Source organism: Fomitiporia mediterranea (genome assembly GCF_000271605.1).
Source record: "Fomitiporia mediterranea MF3/22 unplaced genomic scaffold FOMMEscaffold_1, whole genome shotgun sequence".
Taxonomy (NCBI): Eukaryota; Fungi; Basidiomycota; class Agaricomycetes; order Hymenochaetales; family Hymenochaetaceae; genus Fomitiporia; species Fomitiporia mediterranea.
Genome location: NW_006760386.1, coordinates 3,792,064 through 3,809,631, shown reverse-complemented (window position 1 = coordinate 3,809,631; position 17,568 = coordinate 3,792,064). Strand labels below are relative to the sequence as shown.

Sequence of the window (17,568 nt, the reverse complement as noted above, 5' to 3'; positions counted from 1 at the left end):
GCTGTTTGTTTAGTACGGGTACTAAAGTGATCTTACAAGGCTATTCTACATCGAGGTAAACTGGACATGATTTTCAATTATTGCAAGACTAATTTGCCTGTAGGGTGCCATTACCATCTGCGTTGGCTTCTTTTCTATGTGGGCATTGCCTGACTACGTTCGTCACCTCTCTAGGCCTTTTCTCATGAAGCTAATTAATTATTCCGTCAGCCTGTTTAATACACGTTGGCTATCACCCACGGAGAGGCGTTTAGCCCAAGCCCGGCTCGCAGAGGATGCAGGTGAAGCGGATCAGGACCGCGAAGGCGAATCGTGAGCACAGCATAACATCGAATCACATATATTCTCGCATCGCTTAAGGACCACCATAGGATGTGGACAGGCCTAAAATTAGCCTGCAAAGATGTAAAGGTGCATATCTTTTCCCTCATGGGTATATCGCAGCTCCTGGGATTGAGCTTCGTGAACTTCTTCCCAACGTAAGAGCCCTACGTTTGTTCAAGTTGCGAAGACGGATGTCATATTCACCATTCTCTGCTTCATTACAATAGCCTTACGGCAACGCTTGGCTTTAACACTACGATTAGTCTGCTCCTCGCCGCGTAAGTAACTGTCCAAGCCCAAACAGCGCTTCGTTAATTGCTAAACAGTCTTTTGGATTAGTCCACCGTGGATTTTCGCTACTATCGTTTGTTGCCTGAACGCCTTTCATGCTGGTGAGTTGCGTACCCACTCGAACTGAAGCAAGCTGTCTGGCATCCTCTCCAGACCGATCAGGCGAGCGTTTCTTACACCTTGCCGTGCCTTCGTGGGGTGTCATGGTTGGCTACATTATTGGAGTATCGACTTTCTCTGTTGGCGGTCGGTACGTTTCTATGTTCCTAATGGCTAGTGGATATGCAGGTTCGTCTCACCACCTCCGCTGAATCCTTGCCGAGTTTCGTGAGAAGTAAATCTAATAATATCTCCTCCACCCTGATACGTGATGACTAAATTCAAACCAAATCGCGGCTACGTACCTGGGGCGGTCCTGCGCGGCAGGCTCTGCGCTAACTTTGGTCTGGGTTTCCAATACCATTCCGAGGCCGCCGACCAAACGAGCTGCAGCAATAGGGATTGTAAATGGATTCGGCACCATCGGATTCTTGTGCGTCTTATCTGTGCTTTTGTCTATAAACACCCATTTCTCACATGACATCGTACTTTTATACGCATCTTCCTGGCATGGTGCCATTCCACAGGATCGGTTCATATGCGTGGAAAGCACAATGGGGACCGGCATACCACCAATCGATGTTCATCGGTATCGCGGCACTGGCGTTCAGTTCTTGCCTAGCATTCGGTAGGTCATCTCTTAACGTCCTGCCTCGACGTCAAGCGTGACTGAAATACGTCGGCAGTGATGCGATGGATGCTGGAACACGAGAATGCAAAGCTCGATGGAGACGAGCTGGGTGCGCTCAAGGGCGCGAATCGCCAACGTATCGAGAAGTTTGCGCACTTGGAGAGTATCACAATCGAAGAAGCTATGGAGAGAAAGCGAGGGTTCAGGTATCTCTATTGAGGTATGGGAAATATTCAAGGAGAATGCATTTGTACGACCTTGTGTATGAATTGTTGCTGCAGTGTGGACATCCTATGAAAGAGATTGCAATAAAATATCTGGATAGATGTGCGCAGATGTACAAAATAATTGGGATACAACATTGCTCGTTATATTATAAAACAGAAGATGAGAAAATAGTAGGCAAAGAACGGTGCTAAAAATCATCTACCAGACAACATGGTAGTACCGGCGCCGTTTAGTATGTATTCCATACAAAATCTGGAAGGACGGTCCTCATCACTATACATAATAATTTACATTAAGCCCTGATCATGCTTTACGAGTATTAAAAGAAGACGTACCTTTCCAATGGTCCAGAGCCCCCTTGTCCTGCCACGCACCCAAAGGGTTCCTCTTATCTGTCAACACCCACTTGCGTTCCTGCTCAGGAGTAATATCTCCGAGGATAAGTTCGGGTGGTACCTCGCGGTCAGGCAACACGCTCAAGACGTGTTCGCGCAGGTACGATGACATGTAGTCCTCCCGTTTGGCAGGTCGGAACGTCAAAGGGTCCGAGGAGGGGGAGCAGAAGAATACCTGTTTTCATTAATAAAAATGATGGTGAGATGGTGAACGTAGAGCATTTACGAACGTGCGTACCAGGTTGATAAACTCAGAAGTTAACTTTTGATCTGGTACCCGGATGTCATAGTCGTGGAAGACACGACATTGACCGAAGGTTCGTTTTAACGACAAGTAAACGGCCTTGGAAGACTCGCTACCTACCAGACCGGCATAATTCTGTCAAGTGGGCACATGTTGGTATGCCAATTGCTGGGATGAAAGCAAAAACTTTACCACAGCGAGTATACCGTCTGGACTCATAATCTTCCGAAGGTCTTCCCAGAACTCTAACGTAAACAAATGCGCAGGGACACCTCCGCCAGAAAAACAATCGTGTACGACGATATCATAAGTTCTGGTCCATGACTCTGCTCGATGGTGGACCCAATCGCGCGCATCTTCAATGAACGCAGCAGCGGGCTCGGGTACTCCGAAATAGTCACGCGCAGCCGAATAAACCGCTGGGTCTATTTCGACTATCGACGTAGAGAGGCCGTGCTGCATGAATGCTTGAGCTGCGATTCCGGCTCCTAGACCACTAAAGGAGGCATTAACATAGTTTCAACGAAAGATGCAGATAATAATGCATACATGACCAGTGCGTTCTGATGAGGTTCATCCTTTTGCTGTAGCCTTGCAGCCTCTTGCAGAACAAACGCAGAGTAAATCGATTCGCCAAGCTTGACTCCATCCTTATCTCGAACAAATTCAGCACCGTCATCCATCTTGCCCAAATATTTGTCACCGATCCACACACCACCGAGCAAACTGTGGTCTGCACGGAGGAATCGAAAACCATGCGTTTTATCTTCACCGACAACAATTCGACCGGTAACGCTTGGTGTGGAAGAAAGGATACGAAGCAACCCATTCGAATGCGCGTACGGAAGAGAACGAATGGCCATCGGAGGTTGCGAGAGACAAAATAAGGTGACATAGAAAAGCACAATGAACGATGTGTAGCTGCGTTTTGTAGCCTGAGCTCCGAGTTTTGAAGGCTTTTTTGAACTATGTTCGACTATGGCCACTATCCAACTCATGACTAGAAGCTGTTTGCCAGACATGTCAAAGTTTATTTAGAAAATGTATCTTATCCTGCTTACCAGAGCAGGATGGCTAAAAAACCTGTTGAACTTGATATGTGTCCATAGAGGTTGAGAGTGCAGAACGAGCAAAGATGTTGCAATAGCGGCAAGTGTCTTCACAGTAATTGACCTCCCTGACTAAAATAAATTAGATTCTGACTCTGCGGTAAACGTAAGTTAGAAACTGGTTACCAGCATCTCTCGTACTCCATCGGTTGTAGAATATGCTAGTAGCCCTAACACTGGCGCGTAAGCTAACACGGGTCCCAACACTGGATTTCCGAGTCGCGCCGTCCAAGTTGCTAGGCGATGTAAGACCAAAGGTGCAACACAAAGAGCACCAGTAACGACTGTCTTTCGCGCGGTTCCAAGACCTACTCCAAAAGGGATAACGGTCGAAATAACAATCAAGGCAGCAACAACATTTTGAAGATATAGGTTCGTAGCAACACTTCCGAACAAAGGTGCGAGGACTTTTTCAGTCACGAAGACACTTGAGGAGAGTGCAGAAATAGAGACGACTGTTCGAATTGCGAGACGCGATTTACTTGATTGCACAGGCACACTGGTCGTGGCACTTGTCTTTGTTTTTGACACTTTCTCTTGCGACATTTTGGAGGTGCCTGGCGGCAGCGAGCCGTTCTACCGCCTTCGTAAAGATGAAAGATGGGTTTCAGAGGTAAAGAGCCGAAGACGTGGCATTTTCGCATTTGGAAAATGTCCTGTGGCGACAAGCAAGAGCAGCAGTTGGTTGCCACTCCATATTTGGTAGTTAGTTCTGCCGCTGGACATCTAGTTATGGCCATATCCGCTAGGGATCACCATATTTCTTTCCTTCTACCACATTCTGGTCTACTCCTTTGCCTTTGGATGAATCGTGTGGTCAATCAACGCGGATGAGTTCCCCCAATGGTGTTCTCTGGATCATTGGCCGATCGGCCAGTCAAAGAATATTATTCAGCTAGTGGTCAGCAGAAGTGATGCGCGCAGCGCAGTCGGTCAAGCTACTACGCCGCTTAAAATATCGCTTCGAATCGGACCTGTCGAGTCACTTGAGGCTTTAGACATGTTCTGCTTCGCTTAACGTGACTGCTTCACCTCGGCAAGAAGATTTCGTGCTCGGTGTAGTGAACACGATGTCCGCCATCAAACTTGTCTTTCTGTATTTTTCTATCGCTTTCGCTTGCTGAATACGCATGTCTCTAAACTGTGCTTGAACTCTTCCGATATTGACTTAAATGGCTAAAGCTTCTTGGGTATGACCTGACGATGACATGATGGCTTACTATATGCAGTGCTTTGCAAAACCTCTCAAAAGTCATCCATAGCTGGCTGTTTGTTAAACTACCGGACTTTCTTACAGTATAAATGCTTTGGGACGCAAGGACTTTGAAATGCAGCACTAATTGTAGCTTGAGATGGATTCAAGATCTAGCTCGTTAGATAAAGCTTCTCAATCTTCATCTCTTACTCGAGGCCAAGCATGTATAATCTGCAGGTACGTAGTATTTCTATGCCCGAAAAATGGTTTCCTTTCTGATCATAACATGTAGGCGTAAGAAGATGGTAAATCTCCTAGGTATTTTTGAAACGCATATATTGACTTCATGCGCAGAGATGCGATGGTGCTCGTCCATTCTGTGGACCATGCTCTCTGACCAAGAAACCGGAGCACTGCGAGTATACGGATAGACAAGGCCGTACATTCATGGAAGTTTTAGAAGAGCGGCTCCGCATACTCAAGACCCGGATTAGAGAATTAGAAGAGCAGCAAAGGGATGAACCTGTCCTTTTACACAACCCGTATCCGCAGGCAACGGGTATGTTATAGAGGGTGTTCGGATACAAGATCGCGCGGGGACATGATTTCCCTGAATCATGATCTGCAAAGTGTGCAGATCATAATATCGAAAAATGATGGAGTGTGCCGAACAGGTCAACTGTATGATTTCACAAGATCATGGGGTGTACTGAACGGTTGTATGATCTCAATGTATGCTCCAGTGTAAATTCCAAATAAAATGAATATTTTAATTGAATTTCTGTACATTTTCTAAGACATCCCTCCTGTACTGTTGTCCACTACTATGAGTACTTTCTCTGACCACCAGGATTTGGTTAATACTGTTGCTCTACTATGCTGTCTTGCTGCTGCTAAAGCTGTACAATCTCTTGCTCATTATTATGTGAAGGAGCCTCTTAATGAGTCCAAACTTTCTGGTGCTGAATGGGTAGCAGAACTTCAAAATGGTCACTCAGCACACTTCCAGAGAGCATTTGGAATGAGGAAGCATGTTTTTAACAAGCTTCTGGATATATTGGAGAAGAAGGGTGGACTTTGTGAAACAAGATATATGAAAACTGATGAGCAGTTGGCTATCTTTCTGTACATGGCTGCTACTGGGAACACAAACAGAAGGGTTCAGGAAAGGTTTCAAAGAAGTGCAGATACAGTTTCCAAGTAAGTAATTTAAGTCAGTCTATTTACACTTATTCATACTTTTTATTATAGGTGTTTCCACAGGATCATTAATATGTTGAATTCACCCAGCATATACTATACATTTATCAAGCTTCCTAGAGAGGGAGCTCCTACTCCTGTGGAAATACAAACAAACCCAAAATGGTACTCTTATTTCAAGGACTGTCTTGGAGCCCTTGATGGAACCCACATATATGCTTCTGTCCTTTCTGATCAACAGTCTAGATACAGGAACAGGAAGGGATTTATATCTCAGAATGTTCTGGCTGTTGTATTATTTGACATGAAGTTTCTGTATGTTCTTAGTGGATGGGAGGGAAGTACATCTGATAGTACAGTCTTGGACAGTACTAGGCAACAAGGCTTCCTAGTTCCAGATAGCAAGTATTATCTTGGTAATGCTGGCTTTCCAGTCAGTACATTAGTACTTGTGCCATACAGAGGAGTACATTATCATTTGAGAGAATGGGCTGCTACAAAGAATAGGTATGTATTTATCTAACTCATGAAACCTTCAATACATTTAAATTTAAATTTATAGACCCTTAGATGCAAAGGAACTGTTTAATCTGTGTCATACTACAGCCAGGAATGTTGTGGAAAGAATATTTGGTGTTTTCAAAGCATGGTTTCGAATTTTTGCTACTGCACCAGAGTACTCTATCAAAACTCAAGCAGCTCTGGTGCAAGCCCTATGTGTAGTCCACAACATCATACATATTTATGATCCTGCAGAGGTGTATGAGTGGGAAGAAAGTGACAAGGATATAGGGTCCAAGACTAGCATACAATGAGCTACAGGAGGAGCTGTACAACAAGCTGTAGCAGAGAACCTACATGATTGAATTGTAGAGGACATGTGGAAAGGGTATAAGCAAGAACACTAAAGGAGGGGAGAAGAGTAAAGGAACATAACATGTAAGTGAGAACGATTTGTGAGTGACAGGAATGAAAGGGTAGAAACAAATGTGAATGAGGATGTGCTACAGCAGAAGAAGAAGGCAGTGTCATATTATGTTCTTGCTCACATAGTTGACCAGAGGATTGTGATGGTGCAATACAAGAGGCATCTTGGAGAGGTGTAACAGTTATCTATTGAGTGTTTCATGTACAGTCTCTTCAAACTGATGTATACTACTGTTGTATTGAGTGTTATGTATTGAATGACAAGCCTACACCTGTTAAGATGTGGACATTACAAGAAAACACAGTTGGACAAGGCTTTGAACAACAGTTTGGGTGGTTTTTGCAAGTCACAAAGAGGTTGCCAGTGCTCTACTCTAATACATTACAAAGAGCACTGGTGGTTTTCTGGGCTGCATAGGAATGCAGTTGCAATTGTGTGGCTGTTTGTAGGAAAACACACAGATAGACTAGTACTGTTTGTGAATCCCTTCCTGGGACACAATTTGTTCTCACTTTATGTACTGAGTAACTGGATTTTCTTGTTCAGTGTTCCTGGAACTGAGGACTATAGAGTAAAGAGTGTGTTTCCTAGTTAATCTTGTTAATGAATGCTGCTGGTCTAGGAAACATATTGAAGGTTTTCTGTGATCTGCATCTTCATGAACAGATCAACATATTGAATTCAGAGGGAAAGTAGTCAAGATATTACAAAATAAAACTAATTTACATGCCTTTGTACCTAGCAAGGGATTTCTGCAAATAAGTAGTACAGTGATCCTTATTTTGCAAAGCAAGATAAGTATCAGCAATACTAGTGTGCTCATGTATCATTTCTGCTACATCTACCATATTATTGTCAGACAATTCCTTATCCACCTCAATTGCTTGAATAGTAGCTGTCCTATGTTGTAGAGATGTCTCTGGAATCCAGGAAGTTGTTTTGGTAGGTGTCTGGGCTGTTACATTCCTTGTAGAAGAAGCAAAAGTGACTGTGTCTGCTACTGTTTTGATTGACTCACTGAGGCTTATTATTGTGTTGGCTCCTGAAGTTTGAGGCCTCTTCTTTATAGCTGTAACCTCTGGCTCTAAGGATACTGCATGCTTAGAAGCAGTACTGGAAGTCTAGAAAGTATGTTAATATAGTCTGTAATGTGTAGGCTAAGTGTGAAAGGGACTCACTGTAGGGAGAGTCTCAGTGTACTGAGTGTTGTCTCCACTAGTGTCTGACTCAAAGTCAGAGATATCTTCCAAACTCTTTGGCACAGCTGAGACAGAAGAAGTCTTGTTGCTTGCAAGAGAACTAGAGCTGGCAGCCTGTAGACTAGGTATGCCTGAAGTCTGTGTATTCTGGCTAGACTGGAATGCACTCCTTCCATCAGCTACAATCCCTTCTACAAGCTCTGCCATTTCCTCATAAAGAGGAAAGCTCTTCTTATACCATGGCTTAGCATTTTTGTGTGACTAGGAATGAATATTAGTGAAGAAGGAAGAAGATAAGACTGAGAAGTTAGTGTACCACAAAATACATCTCTCATACATTTGCTAGAGCAGTTGCCAAATGCTGGACTGGGTCCCAACCAAAGCCAGATGACTCCCTAATCTTCTTCACCTCCTAGTATACACTTTTGAGCTGTAGAGATTGTATGAGAAATCATATGTCAATAAGCTCAACTTGTAAAGACATACTCTGTGAAACTGAGACCTAACATGCTTCACCTCCTTCCTAACCCTGCCACTCTCACTCTCTGTACCAGCAAGGGTCTCAACAGCTAAAGACCAGATGACAGGCTTCCAACCACTCTCAGCCTGGAGGCCATTGTCCTTTGCCTTCTTTAGTGTCTGAATCAGAAGGGCCTCTTGATCAGCTGTCCAGGAAGCAGTGTCTTCTGGCATGAGAACACTTGCTGATCACTAGTGTGTTGTGTAGAGAGCAAATAGACGTCTTCAGAGATGTGTAGAGGATGACTGGGGTGGACAAGTGAGGGTGAGACAAGAGGTACTGTTGATGTGGTATATGTGGTCTCATCTTTGGAGCACGTGATCTCAAAATGAGATACGGCTCAGAGCCGTATCTTGTTTTTGGCAGGCGCGTTGTGATCACAGAACAAGATCAAGAATGTAGATAGAGGTGGCCGAACACCCACCTCCATCTCAAATGTAGATCATGATCACACAAGATCATCTCCTTCTCCTTTCGGAAGGAATGATCTTGTTTGATCACGCAAGATCATGTATCCGAACACCCTCTTACATTTAGGATTGGCAGATTTCTCGCGAATAGGCTCTCCTGCGTTGTTGTCCGAGTTGCCTGGAATAGGTCGGAATTGTGTCAATTTGCCTGGAATCATATTGCTAAAAAAAAAAGTACTCTCCAGGTGAGGGAGCGGGAGGTTCACAGTCAAGAATATCCCCCGCGTCCCCAGAAATTCGCCTAGAGCAGCCAGAAGAGTCGGAAATGGACGTAGACTTTGATTTTTCAGCTCTGTGAGGAGTTATTGCTCAATAATTATGCATTCCTCGCTTACCCCGATATATTATTAAGACTACAGGTTTTCCTCCCGCATGCCTCACGTCTGCACTTCTCTTTTCATGTTCCGACCTTCATTCAAGATTCGGCTTGTCCAGAGGATGACTCGCTTCGCCCACATCGATGCCTTCTTTCCGCAGTTGCATTATGGGCACTGTGCATCATGGGTCCTGACGGAGAATACTCTGAATACGAGTCACGCCACCTCAAGCTATCTCTCGACGCTCTTCCCACTGCTCATTCTAGTAACGCAGGTCGTCACCGCATACAGGCCATACAAACGGAAGTGCTTCTTGCTTTGTACTTCTTCAACGACTCGCGAATAGTCGAAGGACGATATCATCTATCTGCTGCGAGTACTGCAGTAGTAGTGTGTGGACTACACCGACTTCTTGCTTCTCAAGACGCTCCGTCCTCACCTACGACTCTTGGATCATTCCCGGGTTTAGTCTTGGACATGCCACGAAACGCATTGGACCTTGGAGAACGCATTAATCTCTTTTGGGCGGTTTACGCATTAGTTCGGTGTTGGGGTGTTGCATTGGGTTCACCTCCTACAATCCCTGACGGTCCTGCGCAAGATGTGGCAATTAAGTCACCAATACCGAAGGCTTTGGATAAATACCAGAATGTAAGTAATATTTACGCGAGTTACTGGACTTAAAGATCTGATGGAATTTACTTTGTTAAGGTATCCGTTGATGAAATTTTGAGTGCTGAAGGATTCCTAGTCACAAGCTTCTTTGACGGTTCTGCAGACTACTCTATTCTTACACAGCCTTCTTCGTCGAGGGTGGCATTTGTAATTGCCACGGCACTCTTTGAACGAGCGACACGCATTGCCAATAGCCAGAGCACAATAGGTATGTGCTTTCCTTTAGACTTTCTGCTAGAGACTTATGCGGAGTCGCATAGATGCTGCTCCTTCTGTGGAATTCATTGAAGAAATAGAAAGCTTCGGCAGGGTCATCACCAGATTTAACGACGCACTTCGAGAACAAGTATCCCCAGATCCATCCGTGACATCGGGTAAACAACACGGGACAGGGACTGGTAACATCTTGACTCCTTCCTCCTACATATTCATGTTTCTGACAACAGATCGTAGCCTCCGAGGAAGGGAAACTCCAGCAAATACTCACTCATAGCCTCGGGAACGCAGCAACACTCCAGCTGTACTTCCCGCTCCTCGGTCAAGACGGGGCGGATACGCAATGCCGTAACGTCATACGCGAGATCGTAGCGCAGATCAAACACAGCTGGGATCTCTTCCAAGACCAGCTTGGGAAAATGGACTTTTTCATCGGAGTGGGCTATTTTGTTTCGCTATATTCACCAGCAGTCAATGTGCTAACGAGTCTTGAATAAATCATAATAACAGATAATCTGGCTTTCTGCGGCGCGCGTCCTCCTCACTCAACTTGCAGGAATCACCTCTCCGTCGCCGAGCGCGTCGCCTAGCCTAACAGGTTCAGTTCCGGAACGACCTTTGGTACGCTCAAGTACACCCGAGGAAGCATCAAAAGAAGCCCGCCGCCAACTCATAGACATCCTCCGTGCCTGGGAGATCACCGAAGATCTTGAGACACTTTTGAACGCGATTCGGAGGTTGGGGGAGACGTGTCCTCTTATTGATATGCGTTCTCCGTTAATGGGCAAGTTGTGTACAGGTTACGACGGATCTTTATAGTTTCACAATTAGAGGCGCTTGAAGGGTCTACACAAGACTAGGTCGTAAGGAAGCCTGCCCAACAACTAAGCGACCTTTCCACATTATCCCGAGGACATGACACGAAACTAACGAACGATATTACCCATCCGATCTGCGTCCTATCGTAATGAAAACTCTTTGGCATGCAACAGGTCATTGATTTATTAATATTCTGATTATTATTTCATGACATATAAGAATAGAAAATCACGCATCGGCTCGGTATTTGTATATCCGGCTGTGGATGGGAGGATACAAAGGAAATGCATTTTATTTATTTGTAGATGCAAGAGACACTGCACCATTGGTATGGTATTGTATATAGGCTCTTGCTAACTTTAATTCTTAATCTTCCTTTCTTCCTTCTCATAAGTAGACATTTGGTTTATTATTTTTAAGAAGCAAAAATCAGAAAAAAAATTATGGAGGCTGAATAAGCCGAAAACAAAAAAAGTGTGATTGAATGATCGAAAGGATGAACGATTGTAAATGATTGTGATCTTTGATTCAACGACTTCCTTGCGTCAACGAGTTTGAGATTATGCTACTATGCTACAAAAGACCAAAGTGAACCCTATGTAAAGAATAAAATAATACTAGTTTCTTGTGAATGAGCTCTGCCCTTCGTCGTTGGAATTCATGTCTCACTATGTATGTCGGAAGTTGGGAAATGGTAATGAAGAACAGAATAAAATAAAACATGAATGCAATGGATTATGATAATGCTGTATGATGCACGTGCGGAGTAAACCTAAGCCCAATTACAATGAGAGAACGCTTCTGATGTTTTCTGTGTTTTTCTATCCGAGATGAGGTGTCAAGACGTTGGATTTAAAGGCTATACATGCGATAGCTTCGCTTTCTGTTCGTACGTGTAGCTGTGTTCAGAATCTTCGATAACCTGTTTGATACAAAAGACATAAGTAACGTGAATTGCTATATAAAGACTGAAAGAACAGGAGACACACCTTCGTACCATCCCTTTCCAGATCATCGAGGTCGATGTTATCTGGTTCATGCGATGTTTCCGTCTCTACTCGAATCGCTAGTGATCGACCAGTAAACGACTAAAATCATTAGGCGCCGATAGAATTATTAGATTATTATCAAAGTGCGCTAGTGGGGAAGTCTGGCGTACATTGTTCGTTATCCTCTGCTGATGATCAGAGGGTTGCGATGTCAATATCATCGATGATCCTTGGTTATATGTTTCATCGAAACCTGCTCGCGTCCCTTTTCGTGCATTCAATCTTGAACCAAGTGAGTATGGTGAATATGGTATAGATCGGACTGGATGACATACGTCGCAAGTAGAGTATTTGAGTACACTTAGAAGGTTGTAAATCGTAAGTGACGCTTGCAACACTCTTACTAGACTAGTACGTACTTCTGCTGATGCAAACGTAAAACGCGACGTAGATGAGCGCATTGGGATAAATGGACACCTAATTCGTGGAGCATATTATCAGCTTACTGCCGACCTAATCAACTGGAACAGAGACGGTACGTACGAAAAGCACAGCAAATAGCGCACAGACGCTCGTCACTGCACCAGTGTTAATCGTAAAAATAATCAATCGATTGATCATCGTTTCTGAGCGCCTAAAGCCCGTCCGTGAACGGTGCAGGAGGAAAATGAGCGTTATGGCAATAGAGACGTCGGTGGCCGCGGCAAGGCTGTTTGCCGTTTTAGACAACCATGCGATGGACGGAACCTCCGCAAAAGATGATAACCGGTAGCTGCGTCAGATACATTAGAAGGATTGTCAACACGAATGAAAATGAAAAGAAGGATGTACCCCTTTGCGAAGAAGACTGCGAGTATCGGACGTATTAGCTAAAGAAGCGGGGTACACGGATTTGAGATAACGTACGTGTTGTTGCGATGAATTGGGCAATAGCAAGAAGGGACAGTGCTACTACAAGCACCACGTTCTTTTCACTTACTGCCTCGTTGCTCAGCATACATCCTCAACGTAAGCTGCAGTGGTGTGCACTTACGTCTGAAAACCCGGTATAACAGGAACGACTGGACGAGCAAGCAAACAATTGCCTGAAAAAGCAATCACAATCCATCCTGCGACCTATTATTGTTGTAAAGTACAACCCACGCTTAACAGCACCATGACCTGTTTCGTGGAATTTCGTTGTTAGATAGATTTCTGCTCGCTCCTGTAATTGCCTGTGCACACCTCAAGCGTTGGAACGATCTTGAACAGAAATAATGGATTCCCATAATTTGATACAAGATAAAGATAACACGAATGCGAGATTAGTCCTTGGTGAGCGGTATCAAGTGCCCAGACTAAGGTCACCTACGTTTGTGCGTGAATGAGTCAGTCATATTATCGTGATTCTAATACATTTTGGATACGTACTAGAATCTTTAGTCGAAGCTCGTCTTTAGGGAAATTCTACATAACAATTGGGTCGATGGCAGAAGAAAATCATGAAGGAAAAGGATGTCGTACATTGAAGTAATAGTAGAGCTGGACCGAAGCACATCCCCAAAGCCTGTGTCAATCGTCAGCACCTTCGGGCCTCCGCAACAAATAACTTACTCACGCCATAGCCATTCTGCACAGCAATGCCAGCTCAATATCATACATACGTGGATGCATTGAACTTACAAAGTCCCAATGAACAAAGCCCCATACTGCGCCACTCACGTTAAAAATCATGCGGTTATAAGCGATGAAACCTCATGGCTCACCGTATTATCAATTACAATTACCGTTGGAACTGCACTCATGGCTTCAGCTTTATCAACGCTACGCTCAAGGGGCGAACTGTTGGTAACGGGTAGAGAACAGCGCTGAAGGCTAAGCAAAAAGAACGAGAACAAAGCTGCGAAGAAGTCCGTCCTTCTCCACTTCCCGCTAACGGCCGTATTCTACGCCCATAAGTATTATGTTTCATCTCGGCAAAAGACAAAATCAGTAATAATCGGATAAGAAAGCCAAAAATGATCAGCCGTGGAAAATTAGTTCCGAGATCCATGATCCCATAATCTCATCCCGTTAGCAACCCGAGAGTCTCCAATACTTTGCATTGTTGGCCAAACCTTACCCGTGCAGAGCTTACCCTCCAGTTGGATGACTGGTCAAAATGTATTTTGGATGAAAAATTCAACGCCGAAGACTGCTCCCGATGTTTCCGCGGCTGCAAAATAATTTAATTACGAAACATGGGTGTGCGGTTCTGGCGCCCAGTTCAGAAGCCTTGCCTCCGATGAATGCACCAGAAGATACAGTTGGGTGCCTTCTGATCAAGTGTGATTTTCCTGAGCCCGACACTTACCGGGCTCCGCCTGGTAAAAGTGAATTCTGGGCGTGCATTTATCCAAATCTGCACATGGTAACATAAACATCCACCCGAAAGTGCCTTGTGGCTTGTGATGACGACATTCCGCAGGAAATAATTTTCGCTCCTCGGTTAGTTGTAACTACTGAAGTCAGGAGATTTGGTGTATGGAGGGTTAGGCTGTCCTCTTTTTTAGGCAGAAATATTCATCTGGTTTCTTCCGCGACTCAGTTGTCCGAAATCAACGGGTGAAGAGAAGGAAGAAATGAGAATTATGGAGGAAGGTCTCGTGAAATTCTTATTACATAATTTCGTCCCACATGAATGCGATTTAAATATCCATAGTCGAAAATGCGCAGCTCGTACCTTTACCGTTGAACGACTCGACTAAAACCAATACACATATCTGCTGGCTTCGGACATTACGTGTCTAATAAGTGCATGCACCCCAATATCATGCGAGTGTATTAAAGCAACAGAAACGCTCCATTTTCTCATGTACAAAGCGACATTGTGCAGTTCATCAGAGTCATGATGCATTGCATTGCTACAGATTCGAGTACAATCAATAAAATTAATCCATCACGGCATTCTACATGGGCAACAAGTACAACACAAAAAAGCTGAGAGTCAAATATAAGACCAAATACCTACGTATTTGGTCCACTAGTGAAAATCCTCCACTTCAATGTCAAGCTCTTCTTCCATCATTATATCTTCAGGGATCATTTCTCCTCCGTTGCCTTGCAGCAAAGAGTGGTGCTGAGTATGCTGGAAAAAGTTCTGGAACGCAGCATGGTGTCGAAAAGCAATACGGCGTTGTTCTCGTTCCGCTCGAGAAGCATCGTACTGCGAAGTCTCTTTCGGAGACGCCACAGCGACAAGGGATTCAGCACCATCCATAGGTTCTATAGCGCATCGAAACCACATCCGTTTCATCCTCCGGCCGCCTGGTAAGTTCGGTACCGCGGGTGCTCGCGCCCAAATAATATCCGGAGACAACGCGACCTCGCAAAGGTCCGGCATATGAATTTGCCAGATGATCATGTATTCCTTCTGATCAATGAAACGATCATCCTCGGTTCCCGCCATATTATCGCCCAACTTGTAAAGGTGTAGTCGCTCCATATGCGGAAACTCAATGAGGTTACCGAGGATCATATAGAAATTCTGTCACCAGGCCAGGGTCATAAGACTGCGCGGGAAGGAAAAGAAAATGAAATGCTCACGTCGTCCACTCTTCCAAACTGGTAGGCAATATGGAGCTCCTTTAGTCTCCGCTGCTCCCTCGCTAGCATGTAAAATAACTCCTTATCCCACGTCTGCAAGTTGAATTTCAAAGACCGGAGTGAAACAGAGGACTTTCGCAAAATCTTTAGTACCGACTCCACCTCCGTCACGGTGAGGAATTTCCGTGTGGTGCTCGCCGTGTTGTTCTCGCGTTGGGTCGTGTCCGTTAACGTCACACTGCCAATGGCACGACCAGGGAGGAAAGTTTCTAAATACGGTGCAGGAACGGCGAGGCTCGCGAGAGACGGCAAAGCATCGGCCTTCAGACGCTTATTCGCTGGGTAAAGATCGAATGAGTCCAGCTTGCCCATATCAACTAATTCGAGATGCTGCACATGACTACAGCTGTTGAGGAAGAACAGTAGCATTTTGCAGCCTTGACGATCGGGATGGATACTTCCACGCCAGTCAAGTTCCAGAGTATGAACAGAAGATGGTAAGCCATGCGCAACGAGAGAGCCGAGAGCACGTTCGATGCTCCTATCTAGACGCAACACACGGAGTGTCGGGCTGCGTGCGAGCTTCAGTAGCGCCTTGAGCTTTGGTGATCTCGCAACCACATTGAATATGGACAGTTCTGTTAGCTGTAACTGAGTTGGATCATAGCCCGATGGATATCGAGTTGTCAATCGGCAGGAGCGGATGGTAATGCGGCGCAATTGCAATCCCGAAAGAGCATGGACGCTCTGGTAGAACGTGCGAGGTAGGGTTATGCTCCGTAGAATCAGTTCTGTAAGGCCAGAGAAACGTGGAAGAATGTCAAGCACGCGATTCGTTGCGTGGAATGTATCGGGAAAGTTGCGGCCTCCAGGCTCAATAGGTATGTTTGGTAAGCTCCTCGGCTTTCGGGCCGGCTGGATGGGGTATTCGTTGCATGAGAAATCATAATAGAGCTTCGTGTCACGACCCCGAGGTAACTTCCTCTCCGAAACGCGCAAGATACGCGTCGAAGAGAGGAGGTCCGGATGTGTTCGAAGAAATTCTGCACTACACATGGCCGCAGAGCGCGCGAAGGTGTGTGTATGCCCTACAGTCCAGTCGATATTTCGGTACAAAAGCGTCAGGGCTGTACAATAACAGGCCTTTGAAGCGAGAGCGAAGTTTAAGATATCCTTTGGCGATTGAACGAATGCTAGGATAGTTTCCACTATTTCCACGGGTATCTCGGAAAGCGACCGAGAGCATTTTTTGATTTGAGTGTTTTCCATCGCCAAGCAGGCTCCTTCGACATCATCCTTCATGACAAAATCATGCATGCCGAATTAAGAATACTCCTAGATCGAGTGTATGCGTTAATTTATCATTATAAGAGTACAATGTATAGGCATGACAGGAAATCGACTCCTCATTACTCACTAGATGATAAGCCCCTCTCCTACTTTGACACAAATGCAACGTCGCCCGATCTAGTCCAAGCACCAATGACGTCGGAATACGGTGAACCAAGGAAGCACCCAGGAATAACTCACAAGAATTAAGCCCTTTGATCTTCGTATCCAAGACTCGCGAGCAACCAAACGCGTAACGTAGGAGAAAGAACAAGATGTGAAGACTATCGCTGCCACCCGCAGCACCGAACGTAGACGAATATGACGTGACTTCAGACTGCACGGCAGTGCAAGTCTCAAAAGGAAACGTTTGGGCTGGCGTTATGTTCCACCTAAAGCAAGGTCCTAGAGTGCAGAAAGGATCATGTTCACCTTCGTATGGCCATGGCTGGACAGTCGAGGTTGAGGTGCACAATTAATATTTCTCACGATTATGTCACGTGCATTAATAACCATTGTTTAAAATTAAACCATCAAGAAAGAATGTAATGTATAAACCGTCAGAAACGGTCAAGAAGTAAACTCGGGACAGTGTATATATACCAAAGAGAACATTCTATTACTCCCCATCTGTTTTAGCAGCTATGTATAATACAAGTAACTATCGAACAAGTGAGAAATGGGTAACAATTTCTTGCCACAAATGTCGGAGGAAGCCATGAGGTCTTGTGAACCCTAATACATCTCCAAGCTCATGCCGTCATGGATTTCGTAATCCGCGAGCGTAATGTGATCCTTGTAAATCGTATACCTATACAGAAACGCA

At 44.9% G+C, this 17,568-nt stretch overlaps 6 protein-coding genes across 6 annotated transcripts; 3 read left to right on the top strand and 3 right to left on the bottom strand.

Moving 5' to 3' along the window:
* Positions 1 to 184: 184 nt before the first annotated feature.
* Positions 185 to 1,564, top strand: FOMMEDRAFT_150596 (MFS general substrate transporter; the record flags this gene model as incomplete). Its single annotated transcript, XM_007261866.1, has 8 exons — positions 185 to 312; positions 372 to 479; positions 552 to 602; positions 664 to 716; positions 769 to 903; positions 1,042 to 1,147; positions 1,242 to 1,342; positions 1,401 to 1,564. The coding sequence occupies 8 exons, from the start codon at positions 185 to 187 to the stop codon at positions 1,562 to 1,564; spliced, it is 846 nt and encodes a 281-aa protein (XP_007261928.1).
* Positions 1,565 to 1,697: 133 nt separating this feature from the next.
* FOMMEDRAFT_144130 (S-adenosyl-L-methionine-dependent methyltransferase) lies at positions 1,698 to 3,987 on the bottom strand. Its single transcript, XM_007261865.1, has 7 exons — positions 3,448 to 3,987; positions 3,274 to 3,393; positions 2,762 to 3,219; positions 2,405 to 2,708; positions 2,207 to 2,347; positions 1,909 to 2,143; positions 1,698 to 1,846 (listed from the first exon to the last, which is right to left on the bottom strand). The coding sequence occupies exons 1-7, from the start codon at positions 3,865 to 3,867 to the stop codon at positions 1,803 to 1,805; spliced, it is 1,722 nt and encodes a 573-aa protein (XP_007261927.1). The 5' UTR covers positions 3,868 to 3,987; the 3' UTR covers positions 1,698 to 1,802.
* Positions 3,988 to 4,673: 686 nt separating this feature from the next.
* Positions 4,674 to 5,086, top strand: FOMMEDRAFT_150594 (uncharacterized protein; the record flags this gene model as incomplete). The annotated part of the gene is made up of 3 exons (XM_007261864.1): positions 4,674 to 4,753; positions 4,809 to 4,821; positions 4,871 to 5,086. 3 exons carry the CDS (start codon positions 4,674 to 4,676, stop codon positions 5,084 to 5,086), a joined length of 309 nt encoding a protein of 102 aa, XP_007261926.1.
* A 3,786-nt stretch (positions 5,087 to 8,872) lies between these two features.
* FOMMEDRAFT_150592 (uncharacterized protein) lies at positions 8,873 to 10,860 on the top strand (the record flags this gene model as incomplete). Its single annotated transcript, XM_007261863.1, has 7 exons — positions 8,873 to 8,960; positions 9,019 to 9,127; positions 9,186 to 9,801; positions 9,862 to 10,033; positions 10,086 to 10,223; positions 10,279 to 10,478; positions 10,552 to 10,860. 7 exons carry the CDS (start codon positions 8,873 to 8,875, stop codon positions 10,858 to 10,860), a joined length of 1,632 nt encoding a protein of 543 aa, XP_007261925.1.
* Positions 10,861 to 11,346: 486 nt separating this feature from the next.
* Positions 11,347 to 14,036, bottom strand: FOMMEDRAFT_16510 (uncharacterized protein). The gene is made up of 15 exons (XM_007261862.1): positions 13,595 to 14,036; positions 13,447 to 13,537; positions 13,353 to 13,395; positions 13,260 to 13,295; positions 13,074 to 13,196; positions 12,993 to 13,010; positions 12,883 to 12,934; positions 12,756 to 12,827; positions 12,681 to 12,696; positions 12,393 to 12,621; positions 12,269 to 12,326; positions 12,185 to 12,209; positions 12,020 to 12,131; positions 11,850 to 11,948; positions 11,347 to 11,782 (listed from the first exon to the last, which is right to left on the bottom strand). The coding sequence occupies exons 2-15, from the start codon at positions 13,455 to 13,457 to the stop codon at positions 11,720 to 11,722; spliced, it is 957 nt and encodes a 318-aa protein (XP_007261924.1). The 5' UTR covers positions 13,458 to 13,537; positions 13,595 to 14,036; the 3' UTR covers positions 11,347 to 11,719.
* Positions 14,037 to 14,850: 814 nt separating this feature from the next.
* Positions 14,851 to 16,730, bottom strand: FOMMEDRAFT_130977 (uncharacterized protein; the record flags this gene model as incomplete). The annotated part of the gene is made up of 2 exons (XM_007261861.1): positions 14,851 to 15,354; positions 15,414 to 16,730. 2 exons carry the CDS (start codon positions 16,728 to 16,730, stop codon positions 14,851 to 14,853), a joined length of 1,821 nt encoding a protein of 606 aa, XP_007261923.1.
* Between the last annotated feature and the right edge of the window lie 838 nt (positions 16,731 to 17,568).

What these genes read in the sequence shown, in the direction of transcription:
- FOMMEDRAFT_144130 (XM_007261865.1), bottom strand. Translation starts at nt 3,867, where the DNA reads ATGTCGCAAGAGAAAGTGTCAAAAACAAAGACAAGTGCCACGACCAGT. An exon ending in TTTTTAGCCATCCTGCTCTG is followed by an intron (nt 3,220 to 3,273) that starts GTAAGCAGGATA and finishes TCTGGCAAACAG; the next exon opens with CTTCTAGTCATGAGTTGGAT. An exon ending in CTTCTGAGTTTATCAACCTG is followed by an intron (nt 2,144 to 2,206) that starts GTACGCACGTTC and finishes TAATGAAAACAG; the next exon opens with GTATTCTTCTGCTCCCCCTC.
- FOMMEDRAFT_16510 (XM_007261862.1), bottom strand. An exon ending in GTTATACCGGGTTTTCAGAC is followed by an intron (nt 12,828 to 12,882) that starts GTAAGTGCACAC and finishes GCAACGAGGCAG; the next exon opens with TAAGTGAAAAGAACGTGGTG. An exon ending in TCAAATACTCTACTTGCGAC is followed by an intron (nt 12,132 to 12,184) that starts GTATGTCATCCA and finishes ACTTGGTTCAAG; the next exon opens with ATTGAATGCACGAAAAGGGA.